The 21757-nt window shown below is 38.3% G+C and overlaps 1 protein-coding gene across 1 annotated transcript in view; it reads left to right on the top strand.

The window, feature by feature from the left end:
• The window catches only part of LOC121369854 (lectin BRA-3-like), an 18745-nt gene extending 6790 nt beyond the window's left edge, over positions 1 to 11955 (top strand). The window contains exons 3-4 of the mRNA XM_041494930.1: positions 10735 to 10911; positions 11723 to 11955. Coding sequence (XP_041350864.1) covers positions 10735 to 10911; positions 11723 to 11955 — 410 coding nt within the window. The remainder of the gene's footprint in view (positions 1 to 10734; positions 10912 to 11722) is intronic.
• The last annotated feature ends 9802 nt before the right edge of the window (positions 11956 to 21757 follow it).

The raw sequence follows: 21757 nt of genomic DNA, 5'->3' as shown, positions 1-21757 counted from the left end.
TTGGAAGTTGGTTGGCTTTTCCCCGTTATGAAATAATCTCCATATTATTATTAATTCATTTGTGATACGTTTGTAACAGACTAAAAATTAAAACCCACAAAACACTCTCGTATCCACGAGTTTGTTTTTTTAGAGGGATCATGAAGTTACTTACATTGTAACGATTTGGAGTCCTTATTTTTATAGCCTTGAGTTATTAGATCACGTTTTATACTTTTTCAGGTTATTCTGCCAGAACAAATTTAAACAAAATAGTGCATTTAGAGGTTTTCAAGAACATTTCTCTCGCCTGTGGCGATATTAATTGTGTTAGAGGGCCGTGTGCAGTCCAATAAGCACTTAAGCCCAGGTGGACACTTTGTTACGTAATACCTTCGCGCGACCGTACATTCCAATATGCACTTAGTGCAGGTGTGGAGGCCATGTGGCCAGTAGTTACGTAATACCTCTGCGAGTGCGGTTTCGACGACCGTGATTGGCGACGATCGGCGTCAGTAAGTCTGGTCTTCAAAGAGAAAAATATGCCGGCGTGGTCGTGGTGGAAATCCACATGATAAGATTCGGTGCCGCGATGTACCCCCAGGCGATATTCGAGTTTATAATAAATAGCTAGGGTTTTAGAGATATCGAGGAGAAACATTTGGAAGTATCCAGGGGCACGGACGTCGTCCACTGAACGATCTATATTAGTTAAGACGGGACTTTGGTAAATATATATTTTCTGCTCTGTGTATAACCTTGATGTGATTGATGTGACTTTAAATATTTTAATACTGTATTATACCAATATTATTTAGACGGTGCTGCCGGTCATCTGACGCAGTATTCTGTAGGCTCACCGTTCTGATATATATATATATATAAAGCTTAGCCAGTCGTCCTAGAGGACCTAGGTAAACTGTAGGTTATTGTCTTTATTGTGATAGGTACCAGTATTTATTCTGTATTACAAGGTTATTGAATGAGTAGTTAGGGTTAATTAAACATTATCCAGTTAGGAATAGTGTTGTAATTCCTTTATTAATTAAGTTCCCCTGGAAGCGTTCCTCAGTTATCGCACGTGTGTCTGTTAACGTTTCTCAATTATCACACGTGTGGGTGTTGTGTCACGGTGAAGTGATTAGCGTATTGTGTAAACTAGACACCTAGAGATTAACTAATTAAGTGATCAGTTCTGGGTTGTTATTATTGTTGTTATTAATTAACTACTGCGGCAGTACATTTGTCAGCGTAGGTTAATACAGATTCCAAAGTGTATTGTGTTTTTGTTGTGTTTTCTAGTGAACTAAACGTGCTATAATAATATATACTTTATATAAGATCTTATCTCTGATCATACCTAGACGAGCCACATTAGGGTATAACCGCCCGTTACAGAGAGATCTAATAGATATACAGTTAGGAGAGATATTTGGACAATCGTGTTTTATTCAGTTACGGGTATTATAGAATCCCCGTGACAGGAGTAGAAAATTGGGGACTCGTCCGGGATCTGAAACTGGACATGCATATTTAAAAAAGTATTGTTTGTAAATGGGGGCTTTATAAATTATTTTTACAAATAACTAGAAGTAGCAACGTTGTTCACTAGAAAATTAATTAATAATAAGTGTGTCATATCTAAACATGGATAAGAATTTGCTGGATAGGCCTACGCTCAGTGTAGTGGAGATTCAGCGAGCACGTAAGGCCGAATTAGTTGAAATCGCGGATGAGCGAGAAATTGATTTAACATCAGCTAAAACCTTTGGAGATATAAGGACAATTATTATCCAGGAAGGTTTTGGTGATAGTCCTGTTATGGAAGACAGTGAGATTGTTCCAGAGATAGAGATAAATGAGTTAAGTGTGGAACAACAATTAGCTTTTAAAAAGCTTGAGTACGAAAGAGAAGAACGTGCATTAGATAGAGAGAGAGAAGAGAGAGATAGAGAGAGAGAGAGAGAGAGAGAGAGAGAGAGAGAGAGAGAAGAGAGAGAGAGAGAGAGAGAGAGAAGAGGAAGAGAGAGAGAGAGAGAGAGAGAGAGAGAGAGAGAGAGAGAAGAGAGAGAGAGAGAGAGAGAGAGAGAGAGAGATGAGAGAGAGAGAGAGAGAAGAGAGAGATAGGGATAGAGAATTCCAGTTAGAAAAATTAAAAGTGGAACATGAGTTAAAGTTGAATACTGAAGAAGTTAGACGAAGAAGCAGGAAAAATGGTTTTAACATGTCGGAGGCTTATAGATCAGTGCCTGTATTTGATGACCAGGAGGTAGATATGTTCTTCCAACTTTTTGAACGGACCGCTAAGCAGCTAAATTGGCCGCAGTCTAAGTGGACATTGTTAGCCGTGTCTAAGTTTAAGGGGAAGGCTAGTGTAGCTTATAATTCTATGAGTGATGAGCGAGCAAGTCAGTACGACCTAGTTAAGGCGGCAGTGTTGAGGGCTTATGAATTACGACCTGAGGATTATCGTTTACGGTATAGCGAGTTGAGAAAAACGCAGGGTCAGTCTTATAGTGAGTTTGTGGCTAAGAAGGCAGGGATGTTTGATAAATGGGTGGTGTCTCATCAGGTAGAGTCATATACCGAGTTACGGGAGTTGTTGATCTTACAGGACATTAAAAATGGATTACCAGTTAGCTTACGTATTCATTTAGAGGATCGTGATGTCAAAAAGATAGAGGAGGCAGGCATAGTGGCAGATGATTACGTGTTAATACACAAAGCTCAGGCAGTACAGGGTAGCTCTATACAACAGGGTGATAAGAAGAAATTTCAGCCAGGTTTTTCCCGGGAAAGTAACTATCGGGGAGAGTCATCTAGTTGGTCAGCTAGTCAGGCAAGGAATGCACCTGGTGGGCAAAGTAAGGATAAACCTGCATTATCAGCCAATGCACGAACTTTTCGTCCACATTGCAGTTACTGTAAAAAGGATAACCATCTTGTCGGGGACTGTTTTAAAAGGAAACGCGATAATGCGCAAGTGGTCGGTTTAGTGAGGTCAGCTCCGTTAGCGAGAGAGTTAATGGTTAGTCCCATGGCAGAGAAAGTAAACCCGTATGTGTCCACTAGTATGGTTTGTGATGTGAAACAAGAATTTAGTCCTAAGGCAATATCAATCTATCGAGACACCGGCTGTAGTCAGTCGCTGATAACGCAAGAGTGTTTAGCTGGTATTAAGAATTAAGATACAGGACGTAGTTTGGCTTTAACCCCAGTTACTGGAGAAAAAATGGTTGTCAGGTTACATAAGGTTTTCTTGTGTTCAAAGTTTGTGACGGGACCAGTCGTTATGGGTGTTGTGAAGGACTTGAAAACATAGGAGTTTTGTTGGGTAATGATTTGACTAGTCAGTGTTGTCAGCCGAAATGTGACCAGTTGTTAATTAAAGACAGCCCTTTACCCATAGAAGAGTGTGAGGTTGATGAGACTAGATATCCTGCGTGTGTAATGACTAGGGCTATGACCAGTAGGTTAGCACGGGACCCAGAGGATATTTGTGATTTGTCTGATACGTGTGTGAGCCATGAAATTGGAGTGGATGAGGTTATCAGTAAAATGGTAGATAAGTCAACTGAGGAATTAAATGTGGTGGAACCTGTTGATCTCCCGCAGAGGGGAATTGAACCAGTTGTGTTTGATAGAGGGGATTTACCTTGTAATAGACAAGAGTTAATTCTAGAGCAGGGGGTGATCCAAAATTGTTGGCAGCTAGCACTACCTTGTTAACTGAGAGAGTATTAATGAATAAGAGAGTTAGAGATAGAAAGGATAGGAAGCAACTGAGCCATGCTCAGAGCAAAATAAAATCAGTGTTTGATAGGAAGGCTAGGAGTCGGGAATTTAAACCAGGGGATAAGGTGCTGTTGTACCTTCCCATTAAACGGGGTTCATTGCAGAACAGGTATTTCGGGCCCTATGTTGTGCACAAACGGGTTAATGAGACAGGGTATGTGATAAACACTCCTGATAGGGTTAGGAAAAGTAGGTATTGTCGCATCAATTTGCTAAAAGGTTATTTTGACAGACTGCCGATAGTTCCAGTACTACCTGTCCAAATTGAGAGACACTCAATTTCCTGTGATGACGTCAAGACTGCGGAGATCAAGTTGGCCAACGGCCAGATTCTAGCAGACTTGAGCCCCCAGCGAGCAAAGTTGACTACGTTGAAACAAGACAATGTTTCCATTTGTCAGGACCTTCCAACGGTTACCAACACCTTAAGCCAGCATGTGCACTTGGAACCCAACGCTACACCGATTCGACAGCATGCCTATCGGAGAAAACCTGGAAAACGTGCGACACTGAAAAAGAAGGACACGAAGTTCCAGTGGTCAGAAGAATGCGAGAAGTCATTGAACCGTCTCAAGCAGATGCGCTACTCGTCTCACGTGATGGCAGCGCCAGACTACCGAATGCCGTTCAAGCTAGCTGTGGATGCTAGTGACGTGGGAGCTGGAGCTGTGCTGTTCCAGGAAGACGAAAATGGACTGTACCATCCTGTAAGTTTCTTCTCGAAAACGTTTGACAAACACCAGGTGAACTATTCCACTATAGAGAAGGAAGCTTTGGCCATGGTACAAGCTCTGAAGCATTTTCAGATCTACGTGAAATCGGCAGTGCATCAAGTGGTGGTCTTTACTGATCATAATCCGCTTACCTTCATTCACAGAATGAAAGCCACCAACCAGAGAGTTTTGAGATGGAGTCTTCTTCTGCAAGAATTCCCAATTACCATTGAACATATCAAGGGCACATCCAATGTAATCGCTGATGCCCTGTCCCGAAGTTGAACGTTATGATAATGTGTTGACATTCTTGATTTCTGTTTTGTTTTTATATATTTTATTTGTATACCAGGGACTCAGAGACTCAGTGTGATTACTGGTAGTCACCTTATTATTACATGTGTTATAAATGCCCGTATGCGTCGGTTAACGCACCTTTTGTTTTAATGTAGTATATTTCCCTATTCCTAGAGTAGAGGAAATATCCTTTTTCAGGTGGGGGGGTGTGACGGAACATGCTCGTAATTTTGTTTTCGCCTGTGGCGATATTAATTGTGTTAGAGGGCCGTGTGCAGTCCAATAAGCACTTAAGCCCAGGTGGACACTTTGTTACGTAATACCTTCGCGCGACCGTACATTCCAATATGCACTTAGTGCAGGTGTGGAGGCCATGTGGCCAGTAGTTACGTAATACCTCTGCGAGTGCGGTTTCGACGACCGTGATTGGCGACGATCGGCGTCAGTAAGTCTGGTCTTCAAAGAGAAAAATATGCCGGCGTGGTCGTGGTGGAAATCCACATGATAAGATTCGGTGCCGCGATGTACCCCCAGGCGGTGTGTGTGTTAGCGTTTCTCAGTTATGACACGTGTGGGTGTTGTGTCACGGTGAAGTGATTAGGATATTGTGTAAACTAGACACCTAGAGATTAACTAATTAAGTGATCAGTTCTGGGTTGTTATTATTGTTGTTATTAATTAACTACTGCGGCAGTACAATTGTCAGCGTAGGTTAATACAGATTCCAAAGTGTATTGTGTTTGTGTTGTGTTTTCTAGTGAACTAAACGTGCTATAATAATATATACTTTATATGAGATTGTATCTCTGATCATACCTAGACGAGCCATACTAGGGTTTAACCACCCGTGACAGAGAGATCTAATAGATATACAGTTAGGAGAGATATTTTGATAACCGTGTTTCATTCAGTTACGGGTATTATAGGATCCCCGTGACAGGAGACAACGGGTCACCCTGCCGGCATCCCTTTCTAACAGAATTGGTTCGGATAAGAATCCATTTTGTATTACGCTAGAAAAATATTTGTTATAAAACGTTTTAATCCAGTTTTTAATAAATGATTTAAAAGTAATAATATCAAGTACTTAATATATGAATGACCATGATATAGAATCAAAACCTTTTTCAAAGTCTAATAGTAACAGTAAGCGGGAAAGTGCCTTTCGGTATGCTGCATAATATCATATATTAGTCTTATATTTTCTCCAGTGTATCTTCCTTTTAAGAAACCAGTTTTGTTGGTCTTTATCTATCATTATATCTAATATGTGCTTTATTCTGTTAGCGATACAACCTGATGCCATTTTGTAAATTTTATACAGTTTAATAGTGTTAAGGGCCTCCAATTTGTAAGATATTATTTTATTTTATTTGCTTTTGGGATACATGTAATTATACCAAACTTTGGACGTTTAGACATATCTTAACATAATAAGCCTATAGTTAATAGATCGCGTGAACTATGAAATGTCTCAGATCTATCCAGAAATATTTACAGAATTCAGTCGAAAAGCCATCCGAACCTGGGTTTTTTTTTCCCATTTTTTCATACCTTTTAAATATGTTAATACTTACGAATATGTTATTTTCGCCTTCTAAACAGTTTGCGTCGTCGTTGCATAATGTATTGAATTTTAAATTACGTATTTTTCTAATCACGTCATGATTTTGCCCAGAGGGCGCAGAGAAAAGTTTTTGATAAAAACATTTGGTTTCCTTTAAAATTTGTTCATGTTCATTAATTTCTTCTCCATTATCTATCATACTTTTGATATTAGTTTACTATAATAATTTCTAGATTCTAAATATTTGATAGTTTTTCACCTTCTTTTATCAATTTTGCCTTTGATCTGATATATTTATATTTCATTTTGTAATTCTACAAGTTCATTCTTGTTTGCCTCAATTTTTAGATTCTAACTGGCAAAACTATTTTGATGGTTTTTCACCTTCTATTAATTGTGCCTTTGATCTGATATATTTACCTTTCTTTTTTCTTTTCGTAATTCTAGAAATTCATTCTTTTTTGCCTCAGTTTCATCCATTTTGTTGTTTTAATTTTCCTCTAGATTTTTAATTTCTATGCAAAGCTTTATTTCTAATTCATTCTTAGTTTTCTTTTGAAAAGCGGAAAATGATATCGTTTTACCGCTTATTTCCATAAGTAATGTATAATAAAGAGTTGATTATTTATTATAAACTGAATTTCATCTGTTGGAATTAGTTGTAAATTTTCTTTATTATATATTGGGACTGCATACTGATATTTAATTTGGTCGATTATTCCCTTTACCGTTTTAACATACTCTTTATTTGCTAACATAGAATTATTAAATTTCCATAGTCCACATCCTTTTTAAAATTTTATTGAGCTTTAAACTTAATACCACTCCAGCATGATCTGAACGATAGCTATTTTCAACCGTTATCTTTTCAGCGGTATGCATTAGATTATTTGAAACAAGGAAAAAGTCTAGTTTAGCTTGTTTTCGTGGAGTTCCTTTTCTCCAAGTATATCTTCGATGGCTTGGATATAATTCCCTGAATGGATCTTTTGAATCAAACAATTCCATATTTTCGATAATATCGTTTTGAGCTATTGGGTGGTTAATATGTTTATAGTTATTGGTGTCTAAATCTTGATTTAGTACTAAATAAAAATCGCCGCAGATTATATATTTAATATTATCAAAATCTTCAATATAGTTTAATATATTTGGAAAAAAATAGGGTTATCCCTATTTGGTCCATATATACTCTGTCAAAAAAAAAACCGCTTAGGTGATAGGGAAAGAAGAAAAGTGTTTGATTTTACAAAATATAGTTTTTTTTGGTGTACAATGTTGCTGAATGACCATGTTTGTTAATGTTCCTGGAATGGGACAGCGTGCCCAAATGCACCCTAAAAGAAATTTAACGCACGTTGTGCGACAATTGCAGGATATCAGTGTGAAATGTCCAGATTTTGGCGAATGCACGTGAAACTCGGGAAAAAGATTGGGGTAGTGATGGGTATTTAACGCTGCAATGCTCGCAATGATGCCTCATTTCCATTTCGACGTAGACAAGTTACAAGATGCCAAGACTAAGCCTGCCGAATCGAAACATTACAATAGGTCGCCTCTAGTTAGATGAATCGCAGTCAGCAGTCGCACGCCACACGAACGTCCACCAGAGCACCATTTCACGTCTCTGGGACAGGTCACGAAACTGCCACAGCAACGAACACTGCTGGACACATACCTGGTTTGAGAAGGGTGTCTACACAAACCAAACCGACTTCGAAGTCAACATCGGCATTTACGTGTTCGCTTGGTGCACGAATATACAGGGGTGGAACTTGGGAAACTGGCGGCTAGTATGGTTCAGCGACGAGTAACGTTTCCTTCTACAGCGACGTGATGGGCGACAACGTGTTTACAGACACCGCAATGAACGTTTTGCCAACAACTGCGTCGCCCAAATTGACAGATTCGGTGGAGGGAGTGTCATGATGTGGTGAGCCATCTCATACACCGGCAGAAGTGAACTTGTGTTCGTATAAGGCAACCTGACAGGTTTACGCTACCGGAATGAAATTATTCGCCATCACACGCTTCCCGGTTTGGATCGACAGAGAAAACTCTTTCAGCAGGAAAATGCCAGACCGCATACGACACGTGTAACAATGGATTTCCTACAGAATGAGAACATTAATGTGCTGCCATGGGCATCAAGATCGCCAGATCTCAACCCCATTGAACATCTATGGTACGAACTGGACAGACGTGTACGCCAGCTTGACCCGGAGCCTCAGACGCTTCCGCGACTGTCACATGCACTGCAGGAAAAAATGGGCTAGGATTCCACGGGCTAGGATTCAGAAACTAATTCAGTTTATGCCAAGGAGATGTCGCGCAGTGATTGCTGCTGCTGGTGGCCACACATGGTACTGATTTCAGCGCCCTCGTGCGACGCTGTATGGTGATGAAAACGTCTCCACTGCCGTCAGTCCATATCAAGAACATTGTTACATACTCATGTCAAATTTGACTGTGATACGATCATAAATAACGAAATTATGCCACTTTGTATTAAAGAGATAATTCCATGAATATTTCGTCTATGCGTTTCTTTTTTGACAGAGATTTGCAATCGTATTTTTTTCTCCTTCTATTGTTATATCTAATATAATAAAATGTCCTAAGTTTTGTGTAGCTTGTATTCAAAGTTATTATTAAACATTACTGCTACTCCTCTAAAATGTGATGCATAAGAGCTAAAATAACATTTGTATCCCCATTGAGGTTGTATGTACGGTTCTAATGCTGTTGTGAAGTGCGTATCTTGTAAACAATAAATGCTAATGGTCTTGCATTTTAAACAATTTAATATATCTTTTCTCTTTATCGGATCCCCGAGTCCCTGACAGTTAGGGTGATTATTTGAAAACAAGCCATGGCATATCCATATTTAAATTGTTACAGCTTTCAGATAGAATACACAATGTACGCATACACGTAGTAATAGGTATTTTAAATAGGATGTGTACATATACCTTGCTTGAAGACAGTAGGTTAAATTAAAGAGATGAGGTATTATTAATGCCAAGAATGATAGAGAGAATGTACATGAACATTACCAAAACAAAGGAATATAGATTTTGTCAAAAAGGAAAGAATCAGTAAATAGTGAAAGTAATAAGAAAACAAATTGGGGTTAACGTTAAAGGCATTATATATCACAATGACCCTCTCCCAGACATTTAAAATGGATCAGAAGAACGGGCGCGGAGAAAAGTCAGCGAACATTATAACAGTGCTATAGGAATAAGACAATTGAAAGTAAGCTATTGATCAGTGTTGTATGTTGTTGTGCATTCCAGGTAAGTAGTAACAAGCATATATACACATATGCATACATACATATGCACACATACATATACGCATACCTACATACATACATACACACATACGTACTTACATACATACAAACATACATACGTACATGCAGTGCGTTAATATCTATGTATGTAACAGTCAACCTCGACATACATACAATATATAGATATTCATACATCAATACATACATGGATATAAATATATATATATAGAAAATTAAATTAATAGTATGCATATCCATTGCATTATATTACAATCCGATGCCTACATAAATAGATATAAAAGTTGTGTTTGTACAGTGAACAGTTATATTACTTAAAATAATATGCAGGTACACAAAACAAAGTACATCACAATCCTCCTACACAAAATACAGGTACACAAAACGAAGTACATCACAATCCACACACACAAAATGCAGGTACACAAAACGAAGTACATCACAATCTACGCACACAAAATACAGGTACACAAAACGAAGTACATCACAATTCACGCACACAAAATACAGGTACACAAAACAAAGTACATCACAATCCACACACACAAAATACAGGTACACAAAAACAAGTACATCACAATCTACACACAGAAAATATAAGTATACAAAACGAAGTACATCACAATCCACACACAAAATACAGGTACGCAAAACGAAATGCACCATAGTCCTCACACACAAATATATGTTTAGAGTGTATAGTAGTTTAACAAAAAAACTACAAAAAACCGCCAACAAAACAAAATAAAACAAAACAAAACAAAAAACCCCACTGATCCATGCATACGGTGGGACTCAATTAAATGCACCCCGTTAGGGCTTCAGTGGGGCATCACCCATCGGTGGACGTGAACGATATGTTAGGCCTAACAACCAGCTCAAGCGGTCAAACCTAGTGCATACATTTCTGTCATGAGTTGTGGGTCACAGATCAATGTATTAGTTCAACAGAGGAAAGATACAGATTATATTACAGATCAATGTATTATTAGAGAAAGAATACAGATTCTCCAGCGACCCCCGTTTGTGTTGCAAATCAATGTGTTACTATGCTTAATTGGTTTCAGATCCGTGTCCAACGGAGAAAGGATACAAATTCTCCAGCGACCCCCGTATGTGTTACAGAGTTGGGCTGGATAAAATGAATCATGATGACGCGATGGCTGCTTGCCAAAACGATGGCGGATTCCTAATTCGAATCGACTCGCAGAAAAAACAAGACTACGTTGCTCAGCTGTACCAAGGTTTGTTAACTAAAATACGAAATTCCATAGCACTGAAGTTTTTAAAATTTGAACTTTGACACTTTTAATAAATGCTTGCAGGTTATAAACCGAGTACCACTTTGGAGCATAAATAGACATAGTATATATTGTTATAAATAGCGGATTGCTATATTAATATAAGATGTGGAGCGTTAGTCAGTAGACTTAAGTATTGCAAATGGTAAACATGTTTTGCAGTTAGAAAAACAAACAAAGAAAGGACTTAAAATTAGATCCACTGGTTAATTACTATTACCTGTGGATCTAACAGCAGCACGTTGGAGCTCATGTCCAGTTCACCTTTCATTCGACCAATCAAAACTTTACTTCCAAAATCATGCCAGTAATTTGATTTTTCTTTTAGCATAAATAGTCTCACCCAATATTTTGAGAATTTGTATGCTCCCGAATAACGCTATAAAATGTCTAATAGATGAAATGTCACATGGACATGGGGAAGTCCACGCAATGTTCTTAGATCTACTGGTAGACCAGTAGAGCTAATTTTAATCAGATTTGGACTTAAGACGAATAACATTTACTTGTTTCACCTTTTTAAAAATTTCATTTTAATCAATAATTTGATTAATTTTCAGCGAGTAATATAACAAATAATATACTTTGAAAAACAGAAAAACTCAACCCTGCCCCCGAAAAAAACAACAAGAAAGAAAGAAAGTAAGAAAAGAAAACAAAGAACATAAAATTTAAAACCTGATTCTTCATTTGCAGCCGATTACAGTTTATCCAAGTGACACCACATTACCCATCACTTGTCGTTATATTTCAGAAAAGGTAATGTCAACGTCCTCGCAGCCGTGGATAGACGGTGCCGACGGTGACGTCGAGGGTGAGTGGAGGTTTACAGATGAGACGTTGATGACGTACCAACACTGGGAATCCAGCCAGCCTAACCAAGATGGAGACTGTCTGCGAATTCAACTTTGTAATCAGAAAGTGGAATGGTGGGACCATAACTGTGATGAAAGACATGAGTACATTTGTGAAACGCCCACCGCATAGACGATATCCGCATACTGTTAACATGAGAGTCTCTGTAATTAAGGGAATCCTCAACATAGAAGCACATTAATATTTATTGTTGTATTAAAGATAGACACCTGGCTTTATTTAACTTATAAAACTTTTAGAGTCTAGACTCAAGACTCTAATAGAGTCTGAGACAGTAACGTCATGACATCGGCATACAAATTGTATGTGCGTCATATCATTAGAGACTGAGTCTGGACTCTAAAATGTTTTATAAGCAATGGTCCCAGGAGTCAGACCACCTGTTCCTCGGTGGCGCAGTGGTTAAGCCATCGGACTACAGGCTGGTAGGCACAGGGTTCGCAGCCCGGCACCGGCTCAAACTCAGAGCGAGTTCTTAAGGGCTCAGTGGGTAGGTGTAAGGCCACTACACCCTATTCTCTCTCACTAACCAACTAACAACTAAACCACTGTGCTAGACAGACAGCCCAGATAACTGAGGTGTGTGTCCAGGACAGCGTGTTTGAACCTTAATTGGATATAAGCACGAAAATAAAGTTGAATGTTCGTTCAGCAACTAGAAAATTGTAACTAGATTTGACACCCCCCCCCCCCCCCCCCCCCCCACCCGCCCACTGTCAGACCTGTAACTTCACTTTTATACTAAATCTGAACGACATAACCTTTTCCATAATCAAAACCTTATTTCTATACAAGGCAGAGTCAAAAGGATATTTGGGAAAGTCGTGATTGCGTTCATGAATGTTTATGCCAACTGAGGACCTTTCTTCTTAAAGCTGCAATTAACTTTCTTGCATCCTATATATTTTGTGCATTTAAAACACGAACATAATTAGTTTTACTGAAGTCGTATCTTTTCACCATCAACATATATATCGTTCATTGCCATTGTAACTCATAAAACATCTGAACGTTCTATTATTTGCAGTCGCTGTCGGGCTGATATAGTTTAATGAACAAAGGCATTTGCCCAATCAGTTTGAAAATAAGATGCAGACGACATTAAATGTTTGTTGCGTTACACGTGCATGCATTCTCATACATGGGAATTCGACAGTCGCGTTCGATTGCAACTCCACAAGATACATATTTCACCAAACGTGCGTTGGAATATCACCTGGATTTTAAATAAGATCTAAATTGATTAGGTGCGTCAAAGCAAGAAAATAAAAGTCGATGATCTATTCTAAATGCTTTAATATTAAATTTATACTAAAAGGCAAAGGTTATTGTGACACACAAAAGACAAAGATAATTGATGATAAGTTTTTACTGCCATGTATGAAACGTTATAACATGGAAAGAGAAATGTTCGAAGGTATGGAAACGAGCAATAGTCCATGAAAAGGGCAAATGAGCCACATCACTAGAGGGGTCGAGAGCGAAGTTCACACAGTCAGTAGCGAGTGTGTCCACCTTGAGCATTGATACAGGCCTGGCACCGTCGTCTCATTGACTGCCTGGAGAAAGGGATGGTACGGGCTGTGAGGGTTGCTGGCTGGAACCTGTTTCGCAGATGCGTGGTTCGGATCCATGTGTCTTGGCGAGTGGTTGTCATGGGTGGTCGGCCGCTAGGGTCGGTGCCTGACCTGGTTGTTTTGTTGATATGGTTGCCATAAGTGCCATATGGTGTTTCTGTGGACGTTGAATTGACGTGCGACGTCACGCTGCGAAGTCCCAGATTCAAGCATCCCTATGACTCGCCATCTGTCATTTTCACTGAGGCGTGGCATGAAGAAATTGCATCAAACAGTTTACTAATGGTGTTTTTCTGACTTCTGGACTTCTGAAGGCTGCACAGAGTGGCAATCATTTCTGACTGAATGTCTGGCCTTTTATGGTGAACACTGGACAGCATTTCTCCCGCATATTGCATGTTTCTTGCACAAAATGCAATCGCTGCAACAATGAATGAATGAATGAATGTTTAACGACATCCCAGCACGAAAAATATCGCTGCGACAAGTGCTTGGTTGCATTTCTTTGAGCTGTTTCATGCACATTTTCTCTGGTTTACATCCACAAATCCATTGACAAATTTATTACTCTAAACAATCCATATCACAATAACTTTTGCCTTTGAGTATATATACTAGACACTGTACATATAGCTCCACTCCAGCCATAATTCATTTACTTTTGAAAATCTTACAATACAAAATCGATGCATGTGGACTAAATGTCTTTGCAGCTTCAAACTGAATTAGAAACATTGTATTGCATATTCATATCCGTATTTAACTTATTGGCAATTGCACTTGTTACGAAAAACAAAAGCAAGACAAACTCTCAATCAGTAATGTAATTAAAGTGGTTAAAGGAAAGGAATAGTTTATTAGTGGGGTTTTTTATCATTATTAATTAATATTAAAAAATCAGATATAAATCAATTAAGAATATTATTTGTATTGTCACTGAAATAAAAGTTAATAGTAATTTGATATTGATCGGTTCGAACTTGTCAAGGGAACATAAAAGAAGTTGTCTTTGTTGGTCATGCAATTCACATCCAAGGAATCAATGGATGTTACTTTCAAAGAGATATCCATAATTACACGAGGAATCGATAGCTGTCCACAATCATGTTCGGTCCGCAGGTAGAGAAATCTTCGATTTAAGTTACTAGTAATCTCTAATCTAGATGACATATAGCATTTTATTACATCACCCTATTAGAGGTATTGAAGCACTGAGTGACTGATAACACTTTTATTTCACAGATATTTTAAGATATTTCACTAAATGTTATATAACAAAGCATTTTATTACATCACCCTATTAGAGGTATTCAAGCACTGAGTGGGTGGGATATAGCTCTGCGGTTAAGCTCTCGCCTGAAGTAGGATGGGTCGTAGAATCAATCGCCTTTATCGGACTCAATTTTCCCGGCCCAAATCAGTGTCCCATATAGAACATTTTTCGATTTAAATTAGTGGTAATCTCCAATCTAGATGACATAGGATGAGAGCATTTTCTTACACACCCGTTGGTGAGAACACGTGTTATTTATGATTACACATACTTGTTAATCCATGCACGTGTGTTAACAATTTCAAGACATACGACTGGCTGATCATGCCACACGTCCAATAAAAAAAACCCAGCGCGATGGAAATCGATTAGACTGTGACGTATAGTTGACCTGACAATCATGTGTCTGTGACGTGTAAGTGAGCTACAAGTGCAACGGCTGTAAATAACTTTTAGTTGAAAAAGATGTTAAAATTTGCTTAAAACCTGGTTTTTGAGGATATGTAAGAAATATATTAATATATCCGTGTCCGTTAGATACCATTTATCTCGCTTTCACTCGTTGAATACATTTTAAAGGGACATCCCTGAGTTTGCTACATTGTAAGATGTTTCCTACTAAAAATATGTTTACGATTAAACTTACATATTAAACATATTTTCTTGTTTAGAATATTAGTGTCTGTATATTCAATGTATTTCTGGTCGGCTTAATATTTTTAACAAGGCTAAATTGGATTGTGTCTTAAATAATTTCGTACGTATGAAAAAAACTATATTTTAGTAAATAAAATGAAATTTAACCTAGTACACATATTAGAAATACCAGAAACACGTTTAATATACAGCATATAATATTTTATGTAGAAAAATAAGTTTGGCTACGTGTCTCTCCAACTTGCCTCCGTGCCCAATTATTTTTATTAACATGAAGACAACACTTGCTGTGCCCCTAAACAATTTAAATTTGAACCCTAGTAATGTAAATAATACTTTTAATAATACTGGGCGTGGAATCCAGAGAACGAAGCTTCCCTTGCCATCTTCTGTCTGGCGTTTAGACAACATTCGTCTGGGGTTGTCTGCATACAAGTATTACGTCTGCGATGGAACACGCCAGCTTGTGGTAGATGTGTTAGTTTTTTTCCATACTTTTAGAACATTTAAAACTGTTATGTCTGCTAGTCTCTTTCTCAAAGTGGCTTTACGTTTTTTTTTTTTATATATGTGAAATAACTACAGTGCATACATTGCTATACGTGTAATAGTTTTATTCAAACTTTGTCCTATACACTTGAGAATATAAACACAGCCATTTGCTTCTATTTGAAATACACCAATCTTCCCAATCATTGCTCTGTTGTTTTAGCCAAAAGATTTGCGTGACTGTGATTATCACACCTGGCTGCAGTAAGGACTGCTCTTCCCACGTTTTTCATTGGCTGGTATCGTCATCAAAGATACGAGAATTACAAGCTAGTAATGTCACATGGGAATATCACACCTCTATAAATATGATAATTCGCGTGATTGTCTCACTCCAAACCCATTTAAATCAGGCTTTTGCCAAAGGGAACAAGGTGGTTGGTGTCTTCGTTGATATAGAAAAGGCGTATGACATGACATGGCGACATGGCATATTGCTTAAACTCTATAAATTAGGAATTCGAGGACAAATGTTTAATTTTATTGAAAAATTTATTCACAATAGGTCGTTTAGAGTTAATGTTAATGGATATTTTCCCCAAGAACTATCCTTGGATAACGGCATTCCACAAGGCTCAGTTATTGTCCCCACCATTTTTAGTATTTTCATTAATGATCGGAGTTCTTATATGCTTGATAATGTGGAAACAAACAAAACTAAAAGTCCCTTAACCTAGGCCTTTTTGCCGATGATACGGCCTTTTGGAGAGCTGGTCGCATGGTTAGCACACTTAAACATTTTATCCAAAAGGATATTAATAATTTACAGTCTTGGACAGATCAATGGGGGGTCAAAATCTCCTTCAAAAAACCTGTTTGTATACTCTTTCATAATAAACTAGTTCCTTCCCGGGAAAAATTAAACTTAAATCTAAATGGGACGGTTATTGCCCAAGTCAATCAAATAAAATTCCTCGGTATTACATTTGACTATAATCTTAGATTTAAGTCCCTTATTACTGAAATAATTTCTAAATCTAATAATTTTATTAATATTTTAAAAGTGTTTTCTGTGACCGATTGCGGTTCCGACCGCAAAACCTTGCTTAAAATTTATAATGCCCACATCTTATCTAGACTGCAATATGGGGCACAAGCCTTTTGTTGTGCTCCCAGACCCCTATTACAAAGGTTGGATATGATCCAAAACCAAGCACTTAGAATTATTGCCAAAGTTCCTAAATACACCCCTATAGACAGTTTATATACCGAATTAGGAGTACTTCCTCTTGAAATTAGAAGACATAAACATTGGTTAAACAGAAAAAAGTCTTACACCCGACAGTCTTGTCTCACAACTTATTCCAGACAATTTAAACCCTAAAAATCGCCGATGAGGCTGGTATATTGGAGACTCCCATAGTCAATGTTAATTGCCAAAGTACCAATTTTCCAGGCATCCCGCTATGATAATTATAATAATTACACTCATATATATACAGATGGATAGAAAGATCCCACGTCGGGCAATACCGGAATGGCCTTTGTGGTTAATGGTGATGGTAATTCTCAAATAGCTGCCATCCAGCAAGCCCTAGTTTGGATCAAATCAAATACACCTGGTAATTATGCAATATTTACAGACAGTCTTAGTAGTCTTCGGGCTTTAAAAAGTGGTAAAAATGCAAGACAAGATCTTACTAACGCTATACTTATACTTATTACCGATTTGACCAAACTGGGATTCAATGTTGTATTAGAATGGGTACCAGATCATGTTAGAATCCCGGGAAACGAAGCTGCGGACCGTTTGCCCAAACAATCCCTACTAGAAATTAAAATATCCCCTTTGGTAAAGTTAGGGGTTACTGAACTCTTTTCCATAACTAAACCTTCTATTTTTCAGCTATGGCAAAATGACTGGGATCATAAAACAAGGCCCTGGCATTATGCTCTTAAACCTGAAGTTCATACAATTGGTCCTATCTTAAATAATGTTAAAAATACTGGTACTTTAACTAGACTTAGAGTGGGACAATCGGTGGGTCTAAAGGACACTATGCATATGTTGGGATTAACTAAATCTGATAAATGTGATAAATGCCATGTTGTTGAAAATGTTGGTGATGATGATGATAACTAGTTTAACGTGCCCATATACCACTAGGGTTTCGAACACGCCCATCCCGAGTCCGACCTCCGATAAGATCGGTGGCCTGACTCGGGATGGAGCGGGGGGGGGGGGGGGGGGGGGGGTGAAAATGGGCAGAATTTTGAAAATAGCAATTAGTAAAAATGTTAATAGATTAAAGAAAAAAAAGAAAAAGGTTACAAGCCAAAAATAAAAAAAGAATTGACTGCTCGGCCGAATATTTATATAATTTGGAGCATTTTAGAAGGACAGTCCAAAATTAAATAAGAGAAAGAAGAGAGGATCGGACTATTTAATAATATTACAAAAAAGAAGTAATTTCGACATAAAATTTTGAACGCAGATCTAAACGTTTAAAGTCCGATCGATATGTCCACGCGAGTGGCCTCGTTAAGGCCGTTTGGGTGCACAGCTTAAAGGGACGAGATGGGTTGCATCCCGTCAAGAAAACCCCTAGATTGACAGTCAATAGACGTTGAAGGTGTAGTGCTGTGCTGAAATACAGATCTTGAGAAGCCGGATTCGTCTGAACGAGTAGAGTATCAGACTAGGGTATAGTCCAGTCGTCATGGGTTGGTATAGTGGTGCGGACGGGCCCGACTCCGGAGGATACGAGATGGTATCACTATAAAACAATGCAAAGTCTAGAAAAAGAGTAGTAGGGGCCGACCCCGCTTCCTATTTCTTCTTAGAGTGGGGCGGTCAAACTTCCAGTGCTGCTAGGACAGGCTCGGACATGTAGAGACTAAACGCGAACAACCGTGGCGTTCTGCAGAATGGCCGTCATACGAGTCACGAAAAAACAAGTCAACATAGTCAGACGGAGAAAAACGTGGAGGCGAGGAATCTCGCTGAAAAAGAATCCAACCTGGTGGTGCAGACTGTCGAAACGAGAAGCGTTCCAGCGTTCAATCAGTTCCAATGGCCGCATACATCCCAGTAGAAAACTTCATTTCGCTGACAAAAACAACGAAATGAAGGACCCCCAAGTCGAGCACACGAAAGCACGTGCAGTGTGCACAACCGAAACAAACACGTCTTACCGCGTGGAGCTCCAGACTGGGAATGGAAAATGTTGGTCACTATTTATTCAAATGCGACCTTTATCGAGAACACCGTGAAGCTTTAGAGAAAATCCTATTAATCGTTTAGATCCTGGTAAAGTTAACAGTCATATTATTTTTAAAGCCTTATTAAAATATGTTTCAGATACAGGGATTAAAATCTAAACTATGTATATTGAAAATTAACTGTTCGCATTGGTCCCCTTACCTCGCCTGTTGAGCCCCTTACCACCAATGTGTGTGTGTGTGGGTGGGGTGTTTTTTCTCTAACCTCTCTCCTCATCGTATACAGTGTTAATCACTGGACTGTTTTGAGAGGGGCCCATGACTATTTTTCTTTTGAGGACTTCCGGGGTCCATATCCATGACAAAATTATTTTAGGTATTTTAATACATCTCGTATGGATTGGTATCTTTATTGGGATTCCAGAGGGGGTTTAACATTAATATTGCCCACAATTTTACTTTACTTTTATACGACTGGACACTAAAATATAATCCACCTTTTCCCTTTCTACTTACATTAACAGCTTTTAATGTACTACTATGACATGTTCATATAAATTCTTTTTTGTTTATATTTTTTTTTTCTTATTTTATTTTCTTATTATTATTGTTTTATTGTTATTTTATTATTTACCTTTTTTTTTTCCTTTTTTTTATTTTATCCTCCTCATTGTTTTAAATGGATGTTAAAAGTTAGGTGATAGCTCTTTTGACTTAAGTTAAGTCACAGCACCAATCACATAGTTTTATGCGGGTTCATGTTATGGTTAATATGGAGATACCATTCATCAATCTCCACTTTCCAATTCTTAACTTTTCCATTATGGTGAAGGTGGTGGATGGGACGGCCTAGGGAAATGAATTTAAATTGGGTCAGACCTTCCCGTCTACTCTCCTCCGACATAAATACCAGATTAACCAGACATATTTTATTGTCAATATTCTACTTTTTACGTAATCATTTGTAGAAACCCTTTTCAACCCTTTGTATAAACACTTTTTAACTTCCTTGTAAATAAAGTTTATTTAACCATTAATTAGTATTTTTATCTAATCATTTGTATAAACGTTTTTAATTTTAATTTTTTTTTCCCCCCCACTAACTCTCCCCCCACCCCTCTCGTTGTGAGCACAGTTTCTGGCCCTGGTCAGAAATCGTGCTCGCAACGAGCGTGCTTGAACACTAAATTGATATAAGCACGTTAATTCCCGACATCTGACCTGACAGTCATTTGTGGGCATACATACATACATACATACATACATACATATATACATACATACATGATTATCTCACACTTTTATATACAAAAAAAAAGTGTTCGGAAATTTTAATTTAAGATCTGACATGAAGACTTTGGCTGTAGAAACAATTTTAATCTGATTACAGAGGCACTGCTTAATCCACCTAAGACGGACAAAGATTAATATTTAACACCGATTTAAAATATTACGATAATCTCGTCTTTATTAGTTCCATTTTTGAATTGTCCTTCAAAAATGCTCCAAATTATCTAAATTGTTCGGCTAAGCAGTCAATTTAAAAACAAAATGTTTTTGACGTGTTAAAAATTCATCCAGGTTTTCTTTGTCCATAGCCCGCCTTTAACTCCCCCACCCCTTTTCATTTTCGATACAAAGTACCAGTCTTTGTCAGAGTTCATATGTACAGCGTGCGTGTTTGTACCTTAATTTGATGTAAACGGTTACCGTTAAATCAGATTTACCTACCTACCTACGTACGGGCCTTTGTTAGGCCTACACTCTAAAGGTTTTAGGTCTATTACTGGCGAGTAGATTAAAGGCATAGTATCACCCCCTCGGTTTCTCTCTCCCTCTATCCGCCCTCTCTCTCTCCCTCTCTCCTCCCTCCCACTCTCTTTCTCTTCATCCCTCCTCCCTCCCCCTCTCTCTCTCTCTCCCTCCCTCCCACTCTCTCTCTCTCTCTCTCTCTCTCTCTCTCTCTCTCTCTCTCTCTCTCTCTCTCTCTCTCTCTCTCTCTCTCTCTCTCTCTATCTCTCTCTCTCTCGAAAATATGCTGATGTTCCATTAAATAAATATGGCCTTCCCTTTGGTCAGTGATGTCTGATATCGGGAAACAGTCATGAAACTGAGACAATATGAATATTGTTATAAAACCAAGTTAGGCTAATATGTCATTCTAACACCATTGAAATACAAATTTTACCTTTTCAAAAATTTACCTATGAGCTTGTTTAAACCCGCGCTTGCGGTGGGTCCTACCGACAATAAAATGGGCGGAGCTTCAAGCCAGAGATAATGATCACGTGATCTAAGTCTAGCGACAAGGTCAGTCTATGAGTTATAATTAAACAAATACACGTGGCCTCAGAGAAAGAAAGCTGTACTCACGCAACGTTAGAATGAAGAACCACATTCCCGGGTTGTTGTTTTTTTATCATTTAGATTAGAAATAAATATGATCTACAACAGAATCCCAAATATCTCGTGCAAAGTTGCGAGTCTTCGGTTTTAGATTTTTTTTACCAACTGTTCTGCGTGGACAACGCGGATCTTCATAAAATGTCACCGAGGTAAAATCGCGACCAATGTTTTCATTCCAGTCTAAGATGGCTAGGTTACTTCTTCGTTTATATTCCTTGTCAGAGAAGGAAATGCGTTTGTCATGGTATACCAAACAAGCATTGTTGAATGATTCCACATAGTGTGTATC

This window comes from Gigantopelta aegis, chromosome 4 (genome assembly GCF_016097555.1).
Source record: "Gigantopelta aegis isolate Gae_Host chromosome 4, Gae_host_genome, whole genome shotgun sequence".
Classification (NCBI taxonomy): Eukaryota; Metazoa; Mollusca; class Gastropoda; order Neomphalida; family Peltospiridae; genus Gigantopelta; species Gigantopelta aegis.
This window is presented reverse-complemented; position numbering and strand designations above follow the sequence as displayed.